Genomic DNA, 23644 nt, shown 5'->3' with positions numbered 1-23644 from the left:
TGTAAAAACAAAAAGGAAGTATGGGGAAAGTAAGCAAGCCATTCACATCAACAAGGCCCAGAGACTTAACCTTAGAAAGTCGCTAAGATACACTTGGATCTGAGATCCCATTATCTAAGCTGCTGCTTTGGGAAAAGGGGGAAAAATGCTTTTAACATACTGTATCTATCTATCCATATGCCATCTATATACATGTACACATACAAATATGTACATATATATTCATTTGTACACACGCACACACATCTATATTTGTATTAAATATAAAATTAATGTTGATGCGGAATTCTGTCTGAGAGAAAGAAACATGAAGTACTGCTTTCCATGTGCAGGACTTATAGCCACTAGGCTCCGTATCACGCATTTCTTAACGTATGCTCAACACAGTAGAAAATGTAGGCATACACACAAAAAATGCGGCCAAGGAGAGAAAACAAAGCAGAATGTAACAGTCCAGAAAAGGGATGGTCCTTGCGGATATGAAACCCAGCTTCAAGGTCTCTCTACATGTATTTAACCTACAAACAACACATCTAAATGGGGTGTGAATAAATAGTTTGGGTATCATTTAGTGACAAAACATAACTCATTTATGAAGGGCAGTGAACTAGGAATGCAAAGAAAGGACACCAGGAGTAAGAATGGAGACGATCTGTCTATATACACGCACGCCCATTCCTACAGCTCACTCAAGTAAGACAGGGGAAGAGTGATTTCAAAGCAATGGTGGATGCATTGCGGTTAAATACAAAATGAAGCAAAACAAAACAAGTGAACAACACTGAGACGTGTTCCGTGGGCATTTATCCCAATGTGGTGGTGTTTTAGCACATGAATGATATATCTAAAAATTAGAAAATTCTAGAAAAAAGGAGCAAGAAATTAGTTGAGAAAAAAACTCAAAGACACCAATCCAAGGCAAAGGAATGACTTCCTCAGCAGAGACTTCTGTCCCTTAGTAGTGAAAAGATGAACTGTCCCATCTTTCTTGCGGAGGGATTAATAGAAAACAACAGATGAGAAATGTGAGTAAGGCCTCTTCTTGGTTGCATTGATTAAATGGAAAACAGACCAGTCTTTGAAAAGCAAGGTTTCAAAAGAGGCCTTTACTCAGCAAAAAGCTACCAGACCTTGTTCAAGTGGCAGTGAATTCTAAGATTGTTAAGTAATTATTTTTCACGTGCCTTATGCCCAAAGAAACTGGATTAAAAACTTCTACACAATTATAGCTTTGGCACTTCCATGCAGTTCAACAGATCTTCTAGCTTTGAGCTGATGTCTGGTGACTACATCCTAAGGGCAGAGGTATAATCTCTACATGCTTTAGCTACTAACAGTTTCAAAGATCATTTATTTATTCTTTTCTCTGTTTTCCAAATTTGAGTGTAGTGCTACTTGATAATTTAAAAAAAAAACATTATTTTTAAAAGTATAGGTTCTTTACTTCATATAAAGAATTTTTTTGGTCTTTGATGTCAACCTAATGTTAAGTACAAGTCCTGTGAAATTAATCTGAGTTTCAGTAACACAAAACAAGTAATAAATGGTACACTTTGGTACCCAAACTTTCTCCTTGCTTCTCTCCTCGTTGGTTTTCAAAGATGACTATTTGTTGCTTCTAAAAACAAACAAAAAATAAATTTCACAAAATATACTGAAGCTATGAGTCATCTTGCAAATTAATTCAATTAATGTTTGATGAGCATCTGTTCAGTGTCTGACTAGGTGGTGGCATTCAAGGAAATGAGACAGGGTCCCTGCCCTCAAGAAGCTTAAAATACATGGGTAGTATCTGAACAATTGTTCTATGTCTACCTTATTTTTCTATTTTATTACATTTTTAATGTGAATTGAAACTCATACTTTTTCCTTGTTTTTAAAGACTGAGCATTAAGTGCTGTGGCTCATCTAATCAGACATTACTAGGTGTACCTGGGCAGCTGGAATTAATCAGTATTTGAGTCAATTTTCTGAATTTCCTGCAAGAATCCAGGAAACCAGAAGAGGATGTACTATAGGCATAAAGCGACATTCATTTCCTAATTTAACTCAGGAACTGAACAGCTGGCATATCACATGAAGATTAATAAACTCAAAAGCCACAGTGCTTCCTTAGGCAGCTATGACTACTCTCAAATGCTGCTTCTTTCTCTGGTGTTTGGGAAAAAAAATGAAGAGAGACAAAAGAATGGAAACATTTGGTGTTATTCCATATTCTGTATCTGTATTTACTGTAGTGACTCTGGGTCTGCTTTCATTTATTGAAAGTACTGCTTTTGTATTTATATTCATTTGTACACATGACTAATACACCTGCATGCCATGTCTACTGTCTCTGTACTGGTTCTCGAGAGGAATTTATTTTGCAGAATTGCAGCAAGGAATAAAGTTACACATAGAATATTGCCAATAACCAACCGTCATGGTAGTTGTGCATTTAAATTTATTGTTGCCTTTCTTATTTGGGTTCACGCTGAAGGGCAGGGGCTGGTAAAGTGACATGATGAAAGATATCCGTAACAGAATAAGGATTAAACCCCCATATGCTGGAATCGTCATGCTCAAAGTAGACTCTGAAAGCCCTGTCTGTCTGGCCCCTTGTGAGGCAGTATCATCTACTCGTGGGCTCCTGACATGGACCAAGAATAGCAGGTTTCATTGTAGTTGCATCAAAAAAAAAAAAAAAAAGGACTATTCTTTCCATTGATTCCAGTGGTGTTTTTTTTTTTTTTTTAGGGAATTGGAGCAGTGGCAGGCAGAGGGAAGAGATGGTTTACAGGATAATTTTCTGACTGAAACAATCCTTAGAATACAAAATATTAAACAACCAGATCTGGAATATACAAGTATCCAAAGTCCTATTTTAAGATGTTCTCTTCGGGGGGAAATTTCTATCAACCTTTCAAAGCACTATTAAGCAATTCTAATACAGATGTGGTAGTTTACACACTATATTAAAAAGGAAGATCTTTCTTTAGATCTAATCATAAGACTGAATACTTGGTGTAGAAGAAATTTATTTAGAGTTCCCTGATTTTTAATTGTCATAGGAGGAAAATTTATTTAGGGAACATATTAGTTAAGCTACGATGGTAGTGTGGATTTTATGGTTATCAAACATTCATGATGCATTCAAGAGTACAGGGCTAAACAGTTCTGTTCATCCAGGATAATGCCACAAGGATTTTGTAAAGAAGAGGAAAAAAAACTGCTGTGCCTATACAGTGTAAATGGACATTTAGAAGACTTGCTTTGCAGACATTTTCAAATGCAGGTATACCATGCTTCACACCTAAATTTGCATGAAGAACTTGGCAAATTTGCCTGAAGAATTTTACACACTAAGGAAACTGGTGTATTGCAAACAATCATATTCTTATCTATCTGTTTTTAAATTCAAACTTTAGCTTACTGGTTTTTTTTTTTTTCTTCTTGTTTTTAAACAAAGCATTATTCTTTCATGCTGCGTTTTAAAAAGAAGAAATCTTTACTGGAAAACTCAGAGTAGGCTTGTGTTCTTCACAAAAGTAATTATTTAGACTAGTTCGAGTTCCCTGTTGTTCTCTTTCCTACAGACCACACACTTGCTGGGATGAAATATGGAGAGGAGGCCACAGTATTGCTCTTCTGAGTAATAAAAACAGACATGAAGAAGTGAGCTGGGCCTCATCTTGGGCCTGCATTCCCCATTGTGCTGGACTGGGAGCCTGGTTTGTATGCTAGGCCTGCCAGACACCTCAAACACCTCAGGAGAGTCTTTCCTGTTCTTCTCTGTCCCTACACGGACAACTGGCCTAGCTCTGGATTGGTGAGGTCCTCCATAAAGCCTGGTAGCTAGACAGATTTCTGCAGTTCCAGAGACAAGAGGGGCTTAAAAAAGTAGCCAGGCTTTCAGCTCTGTGGCAGAGGAGCATAAAGAAGTGGAGAAGTCATAAAAGTGGCAGTTTACACTGACAAGGTTTGGATTACTTGTTGGCCCAGACTTGGGCGAATTATTTAGTGCCCCCACGCCTTATCTGGAAAAGGAGAATGGCCCTAACATGAACAGCTTTCTCATAGGTTAGTATGAGGGTTAAATGAGCTACATAAGCCATTAGACAATCACATGAAGATGATTTACTAGGTATTCAATGCATGTCAGCAGGTGTTATTGTTGTTATTGTTGTTGTTGTTACTATTTACTACTGTTATTGTTACTAATTACTATTGAGTTGGCCAAAAAGCTCATTTGGGTTTTTGCCGTACCATCTTACAGAAAACTCTTTGGCCAACCCGATGTTATTAAGCCCCTCTCTGGGAAGAGACAGTTTGCTCCACAGACTCAAGGCTTTTGATTGATTTTCCAATGACCTCTGTTTATCAGCTTGTTACTTCCCAGATCCAGTCAGGGAATGAACTATTAGAACTGGTCTCTGCATCTTCACTGCTAACTCCCTGAGCAGGTTTCCAAGACTATGCATCTGGACCACTGCAACATCCTCCCAACTTGATTCCCTGCCCCTAGTCTCTGCTGTCCCCTGTGCTACAGATGCAATGTTACATATCCAAGATCACACAGCTTGTCAGTGATGGTGCTGGAATTCGAACCTGAATCTAAGCTACTTAAGAAACAAAAGTACAAGAAAGGAAAAGGGTCTCAAATTGATATTTACAACTGTATTCCCAATGTGAACCACCACCCTCAGTCCCTTCTCTTGCTGTTTTCTGACTATTATCAACCCCAGGCAAACTGACCAATGGCACTCGCTGGAATGACACACCCTGTCATTTCTTTATACCTCTGCCCTGGCTGTTTGCTCCTCTGGCCTGTCATCTCCTCTGCCCTGTCCTGCAGAGCACTGCAACCAGAACTGAGCTCTCTGAGCACAATGTCATGGTTCACCACATCCCATGATATGGATCTGATTTTTCTTGGTCTTACATTGCTGCTAGGCAAGAATCCATATTTCCCAAACCACCCAGCCCCATACCCAATGCAGTCGCTGGTGAGTAGGTTTGACTAGGCTTTATGCGTCAATCTGGGGCCAAGGACAGCTGGGTTTCAAATGGGTGCTGATTTCACAAATGGGCTTCGGTAAAAGGCAAAAGGCAACTTCCATTTGCTAACTAAACAAAGCTATTCAATTTAAAATCTCTACAGAGATCTTACCCTAATAATCAGGAATTGCAACGAACAGATTACAGAGTCACCTATTCAGAATCAAGAAACTTTAGAATCAAAGGGACTTTAGAGTGCATTTCATGTAAATACTGCATTTCACAGATTAAGAATAGTACTGATTGACAAAATCAAAACATGGTCGAGTCATGTTGGAAACCAAGATATGTGTATGCTTTATTCCCTAATAAACCACCACCCTCAGTCAAGCCCTGAATCCAAGATTCCTGTGTCCTAGTACCCAGGGACCCTTCATTCACACATTTACCCAATCTTACAGCCACTGGGGAAATACCAAGGGGCGAAAGAAAGAAACTCACAGCTTCTTCCAGGTGCTGCTGATCTGGATTATCATTTGGTGTGTGTCTCAAGATTTCTCGAAGAAGCAGAGGGTATTTCACCAGACGGCTTCTTGGAATATCCAGGAAATTCCAGAGATCTAGTTTTCGGCTAAAGGGGGATTCTAAACATCGCTGCAGGAAATCTTGGACTCGGTGATCTTGTTTTTTGTGGTCCAGCAGAGCTTTGGCAGCTACTTGATTGCTGCAGTAGCTGTCGTAGGAGCTGAGACAAGGTAGCTGAGAAAGGAACATGAGAGGAGGGGTGCAGCATTAAAATAAGCATGCTCTGAAGCTACACGCTGACATCACTCATTGGGACTGAACAAAGCCTAACTGCTCTCCAGGCCTGCCCAACATCTCTCTGTTTGCAAGGCTGGAGGAGACACACATGAAATCTTCAAAATGGCAGGCAATAGACAGATAGCTCTCTAGGCTCCGGCTTGCTTGCAGTTATTTTCTTAGCGGCATGTTTACTTTCTTGATTATTAAGACCTCAATAATTTGTTTGCATTTCTGTCAATCTAAGCTAGACACAGAAGAACTGGAATTATTGTATATGTCCACAATTCACAATTTTCCTAAACGGGGATTACTGCATATGCATTCAGAATTGTCTTAAACTTTCAAAAGTATCTGGTGAGAGGAAAGAATATTTTTTAATAAGGGTTCTTTTAAAATTATTAATAAGAAACTAATCTAGAAGAGTTGGTGGGACAAAAAGAAAGGAGTCAGACCCCACAGCCCAGACCTTTGCATGGCCCAGAGCAAGCACCTCTACCTACATTAGTTTTAAAGTACTTGATTCCAAAGCAGACCAATTATAAAGAAATCCAAGAAGTTAAAAGTAGAATTAGTAAAAAGTTAGATGCAGAAAGCATTTACAAACATCTTTTAAATTAGTTCTGACAGGCCAGAATATACCTTATGGTTAATATCACGGTCCCATGCAAAGAATATTGTTGTTGTTGTTTAGTCACTAAATCCTGGCTGATTCTTTTTGATCCCATGGACTGTAGCCTGCCAGGCTCCCCTGTTCATGGGATGTTTCAGGCAAGAACACTGGAGGGCCAACATTGCCATTTCCTTCTCCAGGGCTCTCCAGCCCTCCCCCGACCCGGGGATTGAACCTGCATCGCCTGCATTGGCAGGTAGGCGCTTTGCCACTGAGCCACCAGGGAAGCCCTCTGCAAAGAATACATTTTAAGACGCTGGAACACTTTTGAGTCCACCATCTTCCTTCCAGCCAAATACTAATTTCCCTGACATATCCCATGAGTCACAAGATGCAAACACAAGGTCAAAGGCTCAGTGCAAGGGCCGCTCATCTCGCCTTTCCACTCCTTCCTGTGATGGCACCCTCATGTGCAAGCTGTCAGCTTCCAGAAGGTCATCAGAGGCGATAAAGCAGCCATCGGTCCTGCAGTGTTTGCTCCCCTCCCTGGACTAGGAGTCACACCTACCACAATGCCTGTTCTGTAGGAGGATTCAGGGTGAGACGGTGGCAAAGAGGGTCTTTCGTTTTTGCATCCTCAGTGCTGTGCACTAGGCCCACCATACAGCAGACAAGGTTTGTATTTTGAAAGAACTAATAAATCAATGTTTAATGGATTGCTGGATTAGATGATAATTGATGGTTTTTGAACTCAGCTTAAAAATAAGCTGCAGCGGCATTTGAAAAACGGGTCAAAGTTTAAGTGTTCTGCTGCTTCTTTTGCACCTTTTATTGAAATTATTTTCTCAGTGACTGACATCAGACAAGATACCATGGAAGTCAAGTTTAAAAAGTTTACTGTCGAGTTTAACATTTCCTGGAAATGTCTACTTTCTTTACATGTTATTAAAAATCTCTATTTGTATTAAAAAGAATTACAGAAATTCCTTTCTCAATGTTATATTTGGAAGTAATGACAACTGGTGCCTATACACATGCACACATACACAAACATCCTAGATGTGTCATGTTTAAAAAGTTCACTGTTGAGTTTAACATTTCTTGGAAATGTCTACCTTCCTTACATGTAATGAAAACAAAAAAAACCTGTCTATTTAAAAGGGCTGCAGAAATTCTTTTCTCTATGTTGTGTTTGAAAGTAATAATAATTGGGACTTACACACACACACACCCCCCCCACATGTGGCACTGTGGCTTGTAATTCAGATCTTCAGAGCTAATTAGAAAGAGACTCAGGCCCTCTTAACTTCATTTCCACTTCCTTGCCTTTTAAAAAGACTTGGAAATGGCCAATGTTTTCATTATGGAGAAACAAATCAGTAGTAACCATCAGATGTAATCTAGCGAAGCACCCCGACCACGCTCCGCTTGCAGTCCAATGGGCCGTTACCCTCTCTGACCATGCCGCCCTGCTGCCATGGCAACCAAATCTGGCTCTGGTCCTGTGTTCACACCTGACAGGGTCCTCATTTCCTGAGCATAACATGAAAAGCTATCTGGTACAGCTCACTGGCTAGAAAAACCCCACAAGTGATCTATAACCAGATAGGGAATGAAGAATACACATATCTTGGTTTCCAAATACAGTGCAATAACTCTAGAACAGGGAGAATCACATTCAAAGCCTAACTCAGTGACTAGTCAAGGGACCCTTCAGAAGCCTTTCTTCACCTACAAAATGCACATACTAATATCCTCTTTTAGTGAGACGTTAAAATACGGCAGATAAAAAGCGTTAACAGAGGTTGGTTCCCAGTTAAGAATTGGTAGCTACTAGCTATTATTATTTACTCCAAAAATATTTTTATTGAAGAAATTATGGTTTAGAGAAGCAAAACTACTTGCTTAGCTGGAGACAAAACTAGTCTGAAGTGTGTTTGTCCTTCCCACACCCTGAGAGTTCTGAAGTATTCCCCATCATTTAGACTATCAAGAATTTATAAGGGAAACGCTTTCTCTCTTTTTTTTTAAAGAAAGTCTTTCTACCTTTCTAACATTATGAAAAGTGATAGAATAAAGTTGTTTTTTTTTTTGCTTCCGTGTACCCTGACTCTCTCTTTGGAATGAAAATTTAATTAGAACCCAAATTAACATGGGAACTTGCTGCTCTGTAGCTCTGATAAATTATTTTATTACTGAAAAAATGTTAGCATGAAGATGTAATTTGGGAAGTTGTTTCTTTATGAGAAAGGGAGGTTTATGAGAACAGGCCAGCCCATGGTTACTGATGTCCAGTAAAGAAGGTGGTTCCCTGAAAAAAACCCACCACTCTCTTTAAGGTCTTTAAAGTAAAAGCAATTGATTCATTCTAAGGTCAAAAGGACTGGTCAGGGCAATCCCACTTGGGCGGTTTACTTGTTTAAAAGAGCTTTTTTGCCCACTTTTTTCCTTTGGGGGGAAATAAATCAATTTTTCATGGGTGGAATGGGCTTTGACTTTTCTCATTCAAAGTCTACTAAGATGTTTATTTTGTTCTGTTAAAAAGACCAGAACTCAAACAGATGCACCCCTTGGTTTACAATTCCCACTCGCACGGACACATCTGCAGTGAAGAGAGGGAAAACATTTAACAGCTCATCAGGCCTGATAAATAAGGACCATTTCCCATGAGATCTGGTAACAATGGGCCAGTTGTGTAATTTCAGGCTGCTCTTCAAGCTGCAAGCTCCCATTTGATGTCTAAGTGTCCAGAGAGCAATGGACTGGCATGGTCAAACATCTCTGGTGTAAGTACAGAAAAGGACTACAAAACCCACCCTCAAATCAAACCAATTTCCTAACAAAAGTGCATTTATTTCAGAAAAAGAAAAGTAACAAAGCAGATTGCGTTCATTTTTGCTTCTCATATGAACAGACAATTTGTATATGACGTCTAAGGAAACCTTATAGTTCTACACTGCCGTCTCATCAAAAACAGAGGAGTCATCATGCCATTCTGAAGTTGTTCCTTCTCCCACCAAAGCAGTCCACAGACTGAAGAAGTTTAAGAAACAGTAAGGCAGACTCTCTCATCTCATTACACCTCCTCTGTCTCCAGCTGGCTGACTCTTTTTAGAGAAATTTCTTTGTGGGCTAACGAAGTTAAGACATCTACCAGGGCTCATAATAAAATGAAAGTTAGAAAAAAAAATAAGATGAATGATCTCTCTTGAAATATTAAGGCACATGTTCTAAATTATTCATCTTAGAACATTACTTGACTTTCAGATACCCTTGGGATATTTCAGCCTCAGTGCTAAAACTGACTCCTGGACTAAAGCTAAGTCATGAAACCGTCAAAGTTTCTTGATCAAGGCAGTAATGGAGAAGCATTAAGGTAAGAAAAGAGATCAACCACAAAGCTTACTTGCTGGAAGGTTTAGGAAGGTTAAAATACAAATAAAGTGTAACTGGATAAACAGAAATCACATGGTAATAGGATTTATAATCTTCACACACTCTCCAAATAGCGGAATAACTCTAGCAGTGCTACTATGGCACTTCCTGCCTGTTCTGGAACACTGTGTGGATCAGAGGGACCTAATACTGCCTGGAAGAAGTCTTCACAGTAATCTGCTTTCATTATCTGCTTCATAACAAATGAAAAACACCTGGGGCAGGGGTGGAACACTCAAGGACTTACAGAGGGAAATAGAAATGCATAATAGGGAGCAGTGGGGCCTGTGGCAAAACAGAAAGTGCATACCTTGTCTAAAATAAACTACAACTGAACCACCACTGTAAGCGCTTAGTAAAACACTAACTCAGCCCCAGAACCAAAAATCTATAGACACCATCATCTAAAGTCACAACTGATTTCTTCAATTATGAAAGGGTATGGGTTATATTAGGGTACAGATCAGCATAACACCCAGCTCTCGTAAGAAGTTACTTAGGATCAGATATATGCTAAACATTAACAGTATTTAGTCATTACCTTGTTTATGAAATAACATTTGACCATAAGGAAATTTTTTTTTTTTTTTGGTAGCATCAATAAAGCATTTTTAGTGATGGACAGGAAGCTGTCCTTAAATTTTCACTAGAATGAAAGAGGTAATAGCTATATTTGGTGTGATGTGAATATTAATTAGTTTTACTTAATTTGATGTGAAACTAGTAACAATTTCATGTGTGCCTTTACTTCTTTTATTGCACAAAGGCCATGTTATCTTTAAATGCAGTTCATTTACAATAAGAAAAAAAACTGTTTCTATGCTCTGAGGCGATAAAGGCTAATAAATATAATGATAAATTATACTAGAAACTTGCCATTTTAATTTTTCTGATGTGAAACCAAAAGTTTGCCTATAAAAAAAGTCCAGCTAAAAATGAAACTCCATTGACATTACTGAAAATCATCTTCAATCAAAGCCAGAGAACTTTTCTTACCCAGCCCACGAGGATGGGACCGACGTGCTCAGTCGAGCCATCGGGCTTGCGGACATCTCGAAGCTGACTAAGGAGGTCTGGTGAGAAACAAACAAGAGTCCTTATTTTGTTAGGCACTCAAAATATGAACAGGGCTGGGAAAGTCTGGGTTACTCACGTTATTACATAACCGTGACTTGTTATAAGACAACTCAGTTAATGCTACAAGTCACGACTCATCCTGGGAACAAAATTATACCTTCATGGAGAGGAATCAGGGAGTCCAGTGTTCCAAAAATTTGATTCAACTCCTGTTCTGTCATTATGGAGAGTTTCAGCATAGGGTCGTGATAGGCCTGCACAAGAAGGGCAAGAGATAGAAGCACGCATTTACAATCAGAAAAAGTAAGCTGTTAACGTAAATGGCTTCTGAGAGGCCCTATGGAGTAACAGAGTATTTGGCTTTCCCCAGTGACTTCTCCCATAATGCTGCACAAACAGCAGATGGGTGTGGTTGGAACAGATGAGAATCCGGTATTGCCTTCAGCCTTTGCAGTTGCTGATAAACCAAAGCTGATTTTTTCAAGCTTTTTTTTCCCTCCTAGTATATCTTACGTCTCAGAAAGGGCAAGAATTCTAAATATAGAGCAGATTTGATTTGTATAATGTTTTAAAAATTAACCTTACTGAAGGTCCAGCAGCTTGAAAAATTCTCACTGTGTACAAAATTAGTTACCACTAGGTTATTTTTCAATCAGTCTGTATTTAAACTGTGAAGGGGGAAAAAGGTGCTTGGTATCCTTTACTATGAAACTGAAGCAGAGAGGGCAAAATCTCTGCTAATCTTATCATCTCTTATTAATGGTAAGTAAACCAGAGTTCAGTTCAGTTGTTCAGTTGTGTCTGACTTTTTGCAACCCCATGGACTGCAGCACGCCAGGCTTCCCTGTCCATCACCAACTCCTGGAGGTTGCTCAAACTCATGTCCATTGAGTCGGTGATGCCATCTGACCATCTCGTCCATTGTCATCCCTCTCTCCTCCTGCCTTCAATCTTTCCCAGCATCAGGGTCTTTTCCATGAATTGGTTCTTCACATCAGGTGGCCAAAGTTTTGGAGTTTCAGGTTCAGTGTCAGTCCTTCCAATGAATATTCAGGACTGATTTCCTTTAGGATTGACTGGGTTGACCATGAATAATACATGTATACACAATTATACCCAAGGCACTGCAAAGACTGAGACTGCACAGTCCCTGCGTTCAAGTTTTATAAAGCTCACTGGGAAGATTTAAAAAAAAGGTGTGGAAAAATTAATGTTAAAAAAAAAAGTTTATGGTTAAAAATAGGAGAGATGTCACATGGCAGCAAAAATTCACCAGATGATAACTGCTCTAGAAGATCAGAGAATTAGAGGTGGATTGGCTATGGGATATTTTAAAGATGAGGTACTTGGCACAGAGAAAGAGGTAGTAAATACTGTTGAATGAACTGAGATTTGAGTTTGCTTCTGGAGGACAGGTGGACATGGATGGTTGAAATGAAAGAGAGGGGTTTGCTGGAAGGCAGGGCCAGCAAAGCAAAGGATACAAGTGAAAAAGGTAAGGAGGTTGATCTTGGAGGAGGAAGGAGGAGCTGAACTTATGACCAGCAAGAGGTCTCCTAGAGTTAAATGCCTCCTCTGTCCTCCCCATGTTCTTCACCTTCAGCCCTGCCCAAAACTCAGTTTTTGTTGACTGTATCCAACAAAAGCTCGGATGGCCATCTCTCAGGAATGCTACGGATGGGACTTGATATTAGCATAAAATTAGGTTCCCAGGTCGGGAAGTTCCCCTGCAGAAGCAAATGGCACCCACATGTGTATTCCTGCCTGGAGAATCCCATGGACACAGGAGCCTGGTGGGCTACAGCCCATGGGGTCGCAAAGAGTGGGACATGACTGAGCAACTGAGCACATGCACACACACAGGGACACTTAGGAGAAGGGAAGCATCTTTCCAACCCTGTTAATTTTTGAGAAAGCTGAGAGAGTCACAGGAAGAAGTCTGGATTTTAGCCTCCACGGCAGACAATGGAATGGAAAGGTTTTTGAGGCAGGATGGCTGTCAAGATTATACAGACTACAAGGCATGAATTTCCTTTCCCTTCCCACACACAAAGTGATTACAGACAATTTTCCATATGAAAGACCCTAACTTACAAGACAGTATTCATCTGCCTCCATGAATGACTTTACCCACTTACGGGACTCAAACGACTTTCTCTCTAAGACACCATTCCAATTTCAGACGTCTGCATATTCTCTCCCAGGGCTGAGGGAGTCCTGCCTGTGAGACTTCTAGGACAATGAAATGCATGAGAAGCCAGGCCTCATGAACACTTTCTGATTAAAATGAGGTATTCTTTGGCGTGCGTTAGAGACATGCATGGGTGCCAGCCCTAAAGGTGTCAGGTCTAGAGCCTGCTTGCTTTGAGCCATTTTCCCTACTACTTGGTTTGTAGGTTCCTCTCAATTTTTTATGACCTGTCTTAGTCATAAAAAGAGTGATCATAAAGTACAGTCTTAGCACTGTGAAATTACTCAGAGGAAAATAAGCAGGAGGTGACTCAAAGGACCACTGGATTTGAATGTACCTTTTTTGCCAATTTCAAGTCCTCTATTAAATCTTCTTCTCCTTGAGAAAGCTCAAAGATTGCCTGCAAGGAAAGATAACACACATTTACTGAACTTTCATTTATGAGACCAAATTCAAATGATGCTGGTGCCAGTGTGCAAAGCCCCAAATCTACTTATTTCTTCAGGATTTTTACAGGATTCTTAAAATATTAAATTAACCCAAAGCAATTGTATCTAGTGACTAAAACCTACAAAAAAAAACAATTATGCAAAACTTCTGTGTAATGTGCTTATCTGTTTGTGGGAAAAAGAGTTTCCATTTATGCTTCCAATCCAACAAGTCATCTTTCACTTACAGAATTTTGATGCAGCTGAACAAGACAGAGTTATTTTAGGTGAAATAATTAGAATTTGAGCCATGGTTGTGAGTCTGTGTCTTGGTTGTGAATGGCAATCATAATAAATGATACAGGGCCTGTTCTCAGTGATGGATATGGAATTATTATTAACTGGGCCATCACAATTTGTCTTCCTTCTATTCAACAGAAGGTGAATCTCAACAGAGAGCTTTATTCCTATCAGCCACTTGTGTTAAGGCTGCATTGTAGGAAGAATCCAATATTTTATCACTTTAAATGTCTGGTGAAGTTAATTCATTCTAAATTACTTCTCACCTTCACACTGTACAATAAATAAAACCAAAGGAGCTGGCTGTGTGAAAATGTGTGTAAATGAATCATCTCTAATTTGGCTCTATTAAGCCATCTTAATCTAAGAGCTATGATGCACAGAACAGTCTTTTACTTTCACCTAAGAGTCTAAACTGTTGGCAAACTTAATGTTATTAAAGGACTGCATGTTTGTGGTGATAGTTCAGGGACTACGGCGTGTGTTTTGAATTAGAGGGAAGAAGGCAGCAGGCGTGGAGAACACCTGCGTCCCTGGGCCTATTGAACAGTGGGGTGATGAACGTGCTCCCTGGCAACAGGTGAAGGCTGGACGCTGTGCTGGAGGCCGGTGCATGGCGACCCCTCTCAAGGTCCGTAAAGTTTCCACATCATGACCTCCTGGTACTCTATATTTTGTTTAACCTTTTATTTTGAAATAATTATAGACTCACACGAGGAGTTACAAAAATAATACAGAGAGGATCTGTATAGCCATGACTCAGCCTCCTGCACTGGTGCCATCTTATATAACTATACAGCATTATCAAGTCCAGGACGTGGGTAGGCACAATAATGAACTATTTTTACTTGGACCCTGGGAGCTTCCCAGGTGGCTCAGTGGTATAGAAGCCGCCTGCCAACGCAGGAGACTCAGGTTTGATCCCTGGGTTGGGGAGATCCCCTTGGAGGAGGAAACTGGACCTTCCTCAGATTTCCTTGTATGTCTGTTTCACCAGAGCTCAGTGTGGCCCCCAGAAGAGGAGGACCACAGAAGCTGTAGTGGGGTACACGGTGGGCAGGCATCTGTGTGGGTGGAAAGCATGAAGACCACGGGCTTTGGAGTAGGACAGACCTGGGTTCAAATCCCACCTCTGCAACTTTCTAGGTGGGTGACCCTGTACCTTAATCATCTCCTCATCTGCAGAACCAGTCCTCCCATCTTTCCTTACTACTATCACAAAGTCCAAGTTACATATGTACACTACTCACACTTTGGAAAACGCAGAAAAATACGAAGAGGAAAAATTTAAATCATCCACAATATCATCTTGTTAACCACTGTTAAAATTTTGCCACTGTTAATATTTCTGCAAATGATATTATTAGTGTATATATTATTTTTAAATTGCCTATTTATTTTTTAAAATAGATAATACATCGACATGGTTCAAAATTCATAGCATAGGAATGGCCACATGGTGAAAACTTCCTTCTCGCCTCCTTCCCGCCATCTAGTTCTTCTATCAGGAGTCAACAACGTTACCAGTTCCTTATACGTCTTTTCAGAAATATTTTATGCGTCTATAAGCAAATACAGGGCTTCCCTCATAGCTCAGTTGGTAATGAGTCTGCCTGCAATGCAGGAGACCCTGGTTTGATTCTTGGGTTGGGAAGATCCCCTGGAGAAGGAATAGGCTACCCACTCCAGTATTCTTGGGCTTCCCTTGTGGCTCAGCTGGTAAAGAACCTGCCTGCAATGCAGGCGACCTGGGTGTGATCCCTGGGTTCGGAAGATCCTCTGGAGAAGGGAAAGGCTACCCACTCCATTATTCTGGCCTTGAAAATACCATGGACTGTATAGTCCATGGGGTCGCAAAGAGTCGGACATGACTGAGCGACTTTCACTTTCATGCAAATAACACACACATACACACACACTCATTTTTCCTTCTTCTACATAAATAGTACCATACTATAACACCCTACTTTGTGTCTTGTTTTATCTACTTAGCCAACACTTCTTGTGTTTCTATAGTTACAGAAGGTATGGGCATTCATTATGGAACCAGGCCTTGATAATAGATGTTTGGGTTCTTTCTGGCACTGTTTTAAATGTTTCTGTGATGAATAACCTTACACATACTTTGTTTCATCTATGTGCAAGTATGCCTGGCAGATAAAGTCCTAGAAAAGAACTGCTGAGTCAAAAACCTAGAAAGTTCTCAAATACTCCTTTCGCCAATGTCACGTTTTCTACTAGAAAAGATATTCCAAGGATTTCCCTAGATGATACACCTTTGAAGTGTTTAGCACAGCTTGGCACATGACAAGTTCCCTATAAAGTAATATTATCATAGCCATCTAGAGCTACAGATGCATAAAATTTATAGGGAATGAAATTAACTGCATTCCATACTAAAGTCTTCCATAAAACTGGATCAAAGTTTCATAAACTGAATATTTAAAAATATTCCAGAAGGTGCTATTAAGATATAATTAATGTGATTATTTCTGTGAACGCTAGGATCCTAAAGAGATACTTCCTGATTCATCTTCTTTATGAAATCAGATTTTCACATCACTTTTTTTTTTTTTTTCCTCTCTAATATTTACTTATTTATTTGACTGCTCTCAGTCTTAGTTGCAGCATGTGGGATCTTTAGCTGCGGCATGTGGGATCTAGTTCTCTGACCAGGGATGGAACCTGGGCCCCCTGCATTAGGAGCACCAAGTCTTAGCCACTGGACAACCAGGGAAGTCCCCACATCAGTTTTTTTTTTTTTTTTTTTTTAAGTCAGGGCCATACCCAACCAGATGGATGCTGGCTTCTCAGTTCCTTACAAGGTCTGACATCCCCATCCACCCTCCTTCTGACGATGCGGTAAAGAACTCATGTGGAGACAGGGGCATAGATGCGGCCTGGCTCTCACCCATAGTGCACCTTGTTCCAAACACACGCCCAACTCCAGGGGCCCCAGCCTACCTCCTGCCGTTTGATTTCCTTGGATGTGAGCATTTGATTGACGCACACGTCGAAGGTCTCACTCCACAGCTTGCTGTCTCTCCGCTTTGTGCTCGAGGGGGCAGCATTCCTGGACCAGGGTCGGGGGCCCAGGAGGTCGGGACGGCTCTCACTGCGGAAGCTGATGGACCGCTGAACAATGAGAAAAACAAACCGTCACAGGCACGGCAGCAGGACTGGGTGGATCATGTGAGCGGCTTCCTGTCACTGACAGAACATAAATCAGACATGTGCAAGGAGGAGAGGAAAATGCCACGAGGCTCGTGGGAAGTAGGGCATTGTCTCTCGCCTACGTGCTAAGGAAAATTGGGCAAGGGGCCGCTTTCAGAGACGTGCTGGGAGTATCCGTTCTGCGAGACTGGGCTAACCCTGTGTACCATAGCATAAGAGCACTTCAGGTCAAATGCGTGCACACAGGCGGCTCTCAGTCAAGGGATGGGCTCTGTTTTCTTCCAGTGGACACCTCCGCTCTCGAGAAGAACAAAGGTTAACAGAAGTGGATGTTCTTCAAAAAACAAACCAACCCAACATCTGGCTAGTAGGCCTACTCTCCTCCTTCTGGGAACACAGCCCACTCTCCTTGGGTAACCCCTCTCACTTCATTTGGGCAGACTCCCCCAGACCTGACCAATCAGAGTACCCCACCACCCTGCTTCAGAGAGGGGACCTAATTCCCTGGAATTTGCTGTGTGCTCCATGGGAGAAAGAACGGACGATTGTTTCTTCAGGACCATAAGCTCAAGAGATAACCTAAAGCAGCAGTTTCTTGCAGCAACTCACTCTGGTTACAAAGAAGACTGTGTATGTTACAGGAGAGCATAAAGGGACACACAGAGCGGAAGAAGGAGAGAGTTCACAGTGGGGGGAAGGGAGCAGCAAGCTCTACCAACACCATCTGAGCCCCTGGATCTCAGTGTGATTGAAGCCAGGAAGAGCCACGCAAAGACTAAGGGGCTGACACATTCCCCTGTCGGTTATGATCTTGGCAGCAAAGGACACCACTCTCACCTTATTTTTCTGATTTTCCAAAGAGGTTCTAGTAGACTTTGGGATGGTCTAATCATCCAAAGTCTTCCCATGTAGCTGAGACAAGCTAGCACAGTGCTTTCTCTTGACAAATGCAAATAATCAAGAAGAAAGCTGAGTGTATCATCTTCAGCCTTCATCCTAGAAGATTTCAACACACATACTGGAAATGTTGCCAAAGCAGTGAGGTGTTGCTGTGCTCAAAAGTCACATTCTTATTTAGCAAGTGTTCCCTGCCACAGCTGTGGCCACATGTCTATGGCCTTCGATGCGAAGTTCCAACTCCTTAGTTGGGCACTGAAGTCCTCCTGTAATCTGACCACAGTCTGTACATCTAGGATCACCTCCTACCACTCAACCATGAGCCCCCTCTTCTCCAGCTCTACTCGGTTATCTGCCGGACGTGCCTAAAATGTAATGCTCTGCCACTTGCTGTGCTTCCTTCAAGCAGTCTTTTTTTTCTGGAATGCTTTTCTTGCCTTGCCTTGGTGGCGAACTCCTAACTGTCCTTGGGATAGGTATAATGCAAACACCTCCTCTAGGGAGCCTGTACCAATGTTCTCCCATCCTTTCCCAGAACCATCTGGACATATCTCTGATATAGTGATGATCACACTTCATGATACTTATAGTCATCTACTCTGAACTAGAAACTTCTGTGGGTAGGAACTGATTTTGCATGTTAAATATGAGTCATCATCACTGAAACCTTCTAAGGTAGCTTTCAAATATTTTGAGATTCAACAATAAAATTTAAGAAAGTATATTTTAAAAGAACTATCCATAACATTGTTGAGTACATTAGAATTCGTCTGCTTTCTCAGGTGGCACTATGGTAGAGAACCCGCCTGTCAATGCAGGAGACAGAGGAGAAGACTTGGGTATGATCCCTGGGTTGGGAAGATCCTCTGGAGGAGGGACTGGCAACCCACTCCAGAATTCTTGCCTGGAGAATCCCCATGGACAGAGGAGCCTGGCGGGCTACAGTCCTTGGGGTCACAAAGAGCCTGCACACACACACACACGCATATCTGCTTGATAGAATGTTATCTAGCCATTAGGACACTTCTGAGAGTTCTGTGTGGTTTTTTTTTTTTTTCTTGATATAGTTTTAACAGCTAAAAATCCCTTCTTTGTAAGTCAAAATAAAATCAGAATTCAAATCTGTACATGAACACTTTATAATTATGAAAAAGTGCACATGAGTGAAGATACAGAAGGAATGCCACAAAATTCTATTGTTTTAATCTGATTATATTATGGGTATTTTTTTACCCATGGTTTACAATTTTTCATCAATCAAGAATAATGAGTAAATATGAAAAATTTAAAAAGAGACTGCCAAGGGGCTTCAGAGTACAACCACAACTTCCTGGAAGCGGGAAGCTTCAAACAGCAACACAGCTCTGCAGGCTGGCACAGGTGTCTGTGAGCTTCTGGGCTCAGGGATGAGCTCACGATCACTGGACCAGCCCAGGGCTGGCCAAGAAAGCACTTGCTCCAAATACAGTTCACTAACAGTACCTCACAAATCCTTGGGATCTCTTGAAAACAAGCCCTTGTAATAAACAGTGACCAAACTAATGCTCGCAGATCCAGATCCCTCCAGCACTAAAAATCAATTAGCTACAGGCACGGAAAGGTCAAAACAAGCAAAGTGAGTCATCAAGAGACTCTCTCATCTCAGTTTGCAGTTCTGATGCCAGCTGGGGCGGGAACTGAAGAGCAGAAAGAGAGGAAAACACGAAAAGGAGGATTCAAAATGAAAGACGTTTTCCACTTTCACTTGAGAGCATCAACCGCCTTCTTTGTTACGGTTTCAGTCCCTGACCAACTTCAAATTTCCCCTAGCCGCCACCAGGTTGAAAGTATTGTATGCTAACTTTGAATTTTCATATAAAAGTACATAAAATTAAGTACAAATCCCCTCATTTTTCTAAGTCCACTTTCTAGAAGTAACTGCTGTAAGTTTGTTTGAGATCTTTCTGAACCTTTTCTATGCATTTGCTAACATTCATAGAAAACACGTCTTCTCTTTTTACTCAACATGTCTCTCCATGTTATAAGACTCATTCTTTAAAAAAAAAAAAAAAGAATTTATGGAGGTACAATGCACATCATATGAAATTAACCACTTTTACAGTGAATAATTCGGAGAAGGCGATGGCACCCCACTCCAGTACTCTTGCCTGGTAAATCCCATGGATGGAGGAGCCTGGTAGGCCGCAGTCCATGGAGTCGCTAAGAGTCGGACACGACTGAGCGACTTCACTTTCACTTTCCACTTTCATGCATTGGAGAAGGAAATGGCAACCCACTCCAGTGTTCTTGCCTGGAGAATCCCAGGGACAGGGGAGCCTGGTGGGCTGCCGTCTCTGGGGTCGCACAGAGTCAGACAAGACTGAAGTGACTTAGCAGCTCAGTGAATAATTCAGTGGACTTTAGTACATTCACAGTGTCATGCAACCACCACCTCTAGTTTGAAAACATTTTCATCACCCTGAGGTCACCCAATCTTTTTTTTAAACTGAGGTACAGTTGGTTTACAATATTGTATTAGTTTCAGGTATACAACATAGTAATTCAAAATGTTATAGATCAGACTTCATTTATAGTTATTATAAAATATTGGCTATATTCCCTGTGCTGTACAATATATCCCTGTAGCATATTTATTTTATATAGTTTGTACCTCTTAAGTCAACCCATTCTTTTTAATGGCTACAGTGTTAGTGTCCCATAATCTGGATGAACCACATGGATTTAAGCAACCTACAACTGATGGACATTAACATTGTTTCCAGTGTCCGGCTATTATAAAAATTGACTCAGTGAACATCCTTTAGGTATTCGTGCTGGTATTTTTGTAAGGCAGATTCCTTAAATAGAATTCCTTGGTCTGAGAAGTAGCCACTTCTTAACGTTTGATATGTACTGCCAAATTGACCTTCAAATAATCTGTTCAACTTGATAGTCCCCAGAAAGGCATATGATATTTCCTTTCCTACACACTCATCAACATGATATTATTATCAGTCTGACAGGGAAAAAATACATCTTAATTTCAGTTTCATGTTCTGAACATAGGATTGAACATATTTTTATGTTTTTATTGAAAAATTTCCCAGAGTTAGAGATTTTCTACTGTTGCAGTTTTGTGGAAAAAAACAGACAGGTGAGCTATACTAGGTGAATCCTATCTCTAAGAATTCCTGGCTTTGTGTTTCCTTAGTACCCGATGCTAGGCTCGGGGGCTAAAGGGGAAGGGGCAGGGATGAAGTTCACCACATAGATCACAGAAAAGTGAAAGTCACTCAGTTGTGTCTGACTCTTTGCGACCCCATGGACTATATATAGGGTCCATGGAATTCTCCAGGCCAGAATACTGGAGCAGGTAGCCTTTCCCTTCTCCAGGGGATCTTCCCAACGCAGGGATCAAACCCAGGTCTCCTGCACTGCAGGTGGATTCTTTATCAGCTGAGCCACCAAGGAAGCCCAAGAATACTGGAATGGGTAGCCTATGCCTTCTCCAGGGGATCTTCCTGACCCAGTAATCGAACTGGGGTCTCCTGCATTGCAGGTGGATTCTTTACTAACTGAGCTATCAGGGAAGCCCATAGATCACAGAGGGACCATTATATACCTGCCCCTGCTTAGCACTTCTCACAAGTTCTCTCCAGTCCTCACAAGAACCCTGTAAGGTGGGAGTTTATTCCCATTTTATGAGTAAACCGAGGCTCAGGAAGGCTAAGGTTCAGGATACAATACTAGATCTGTGTGAGTCCAAAACCCGAGCTCCTTCCACTTTAGGGGTTGTACCTACTGTTTGGGCATCCTAGGTGGTGCCAGTGGTAAAGAAACCACCTGCCAGTGCAGGAGACATAAGGGACTTGAGTTGGATCCCTGAGTCGGGAAGATCCCCTGGAGGAGGAAATGGCAACCCACTCCAGGATTCCTACCTGGAGACTCCCATGGACAGAGGAGCCTACTGGGCTCCTATTCATAGTGTTGCAGAGCTGGACATGACTGAAGTGACTTACCATGCATGCACCTGCTGTTTACAGGCAAATCATGCATCATGAGGAGGTTTTGGTGAGATGGGAACCAGCCTTCTCAGAGTTCAAGTTAAGAAGAGGGCATGCATTTGCTCAGTTTTAGGAATAATGACTGAGTGGCTCTTTGATTAAGCAAACTTCTGATTTACACCTTTAATTCAATTCAGTTCAGTTGCACCTGACTCTTTGCGACCCTGTGTACTGCAGCATGCCAGGCTTCCCTGTCCATCACCAACTCCCAGAGCTTGCTCAAACTCATGTACATCAAGTCAGTGATGCCATCCAACCATCTCATCCTTTGTCGTCCCCTGTTCCTCCTGCCTTCAATCTTCCCCAGTATCAGGATTTTTTCCAGTGAGTAAGTTCTTTGCATCAGGTGGCCACAGTGTTGGAGCTTCAAGCTTCAGCATCAGGCCTTACAATGAATATTCAGGACTGATTTCCTTTAGGGTTGACTGGTTGGATCTCCTTGCAGTCCAAGGGATTCTCAAGAGTCTTCTCCAACACCACAGTTCAAAAGCATCAATTCTTTGGTGCTCAGCTTTCTTTATGGTTCAACTCTCACATCCATACATGATTACTGGAAAAACCGTAGCCTTGACTAGACGGACCTTTGTTGGCAAAATAATGTCTCTGCTTTTTAATATGCTGTCTAGTTTGGTCATAGCTTTTCTTACAAGGAACAAGTGTCCTTTAATTTCATGGCTGCAGTCATCATCTGCAGTGATTTTGGAGCCCCCAAAATTAAGTCTCTCACTGTTTCCATTGTTTCCCCATCTATTTGCCATGAAGTGATAGGACTGGATGACATGATCTTTGTTTTTGAATGTTGAGTTTTAAGCCAACTTTTTCACTCTCCTCTTTCACTTTCATCAAGAGGCTCTTCAGTTCCTTTTCACTTTCTGCCATAAGGGTGGTTCATCTGCATATATATGAGATTATTGATATTTCTCCCGGTAATCTCAATCCCAGCTTGTGCTTCATCCAGTCCAGGATTTCACATGATGTAGTCTGCAAAGTTAACCAAACAGGGTGACAATATACAGCCTTGATATACTCCTTCCCCAATTTAGAACCAGTCCATGGTTCCATGTCCAGTTCTAACTGTTGCTTCTTGACCTGCACAGAGATTTCTCATGAGGCAGGTAAAGTGTTCTGGTATCTCTTTAAGAATTTTCCACAGTTTGTTGTGATCCACAGTCAAAGGCTTTGGCATAGTCAATAGAGTAGATGTTTCTCTGGAACTCTCTTACTTTTTCGATGATCCAACAGATGTTGCCAATTTGATCTATGGTTACTCTGTCCTTTCTAAATCCAGCTTGAACATCTGGAAGCTCTTGGTCCAAGTATTGTTGAAGCCTCGATTGGAGAATTTTGAGTGCTACTTTGCTAGTGTGTGAGATAAGCGCAATTATGCAGTAATTTAATTAGGATGGATTAAAACAAACATTTTGTCTTTTTAAAACTCCACTTCGAAGGGGGAAGGATGCTGAAAGAAAGAATCCCCAAGAAATAAAGAATGCTAGGCTGGTGTGTGGTCAGTGGCTGACTGGCCCTGGAGGCAGCTCACAGCCAACCAGTCCCAAGCCATGCTCGTGGGTGGGGCTGACCACACCCTCACCAGTCAGGAGTACAGCTCAGCACAATTAGACGAAAGGACTGGAGCTAGGGGAGAACAAGGTGACTGCTGCTGGGAGGAAAAACCCAAAGAGGAGGCTGCCTTGAGAGAGGAGAACAG

General features: G+C 41.4%; 1 protein-coding gene across 9 annotated transcripts in view; it reads right to left on the bottom strand.

Annotated features, from left to right (window-relative positions):
* The window catches only part of ARHGEF3 (Rho guanine nucleotide exchange factor 3), a 312008-nt gene that overhangs the window by 8008 nt on the left and 280356 nt on the right, over positions 1 to 23644 (bottom strand). For 8 of the 9 annotated variants that reach the window (XM_061396610.1, XM_061396607.1, XM_061396609.1 and 5 more), the window contains 5 exons: positions 16787 to 16957; positions 13432 to 13494; positions 11061 to 11157; positions 10823 to 10899; positions 5479 to 5736 (listed from right to left, as the gene is read on the bottom strand). In XM_061396610.1, coding sequence (XP_061252594.1) covers positions 5479 to 5736; positions 10823 to 10899; positions 11061 to 11157; positions 13432 to 13494; positions 16787 to 16957 — 666 coding nt within the window. Of the gene's footprint in view, positions 1 to 5478; positions 5737 to 10822; positions 10900 to 11060; positions 11158 to 13431; positions 13495 to 16786; positions 16958 to 21891; positions 23579 to 23644 lie in introns of those variants that run through there. The other variant, XM_061396615.1, reaches the window with a different exon arrangement.

This window comes from Bos javanicus, chromosome 22 (assembly GCF_032452875.1).
Source record: "Bos javanicus breed banteng chromosome 22, ARS-OSU_banteng_1.0, whole genome shotgun sequence".
Lineage (NCBI taxonomy): Eukaryota > Metazoa > Chordata > Mammalia > Artiodactyla > Bovidae > Bos > Bos javanicus.
This window is presented reverse-complemented; position numbering and strand designations above follow the sequence as displayed.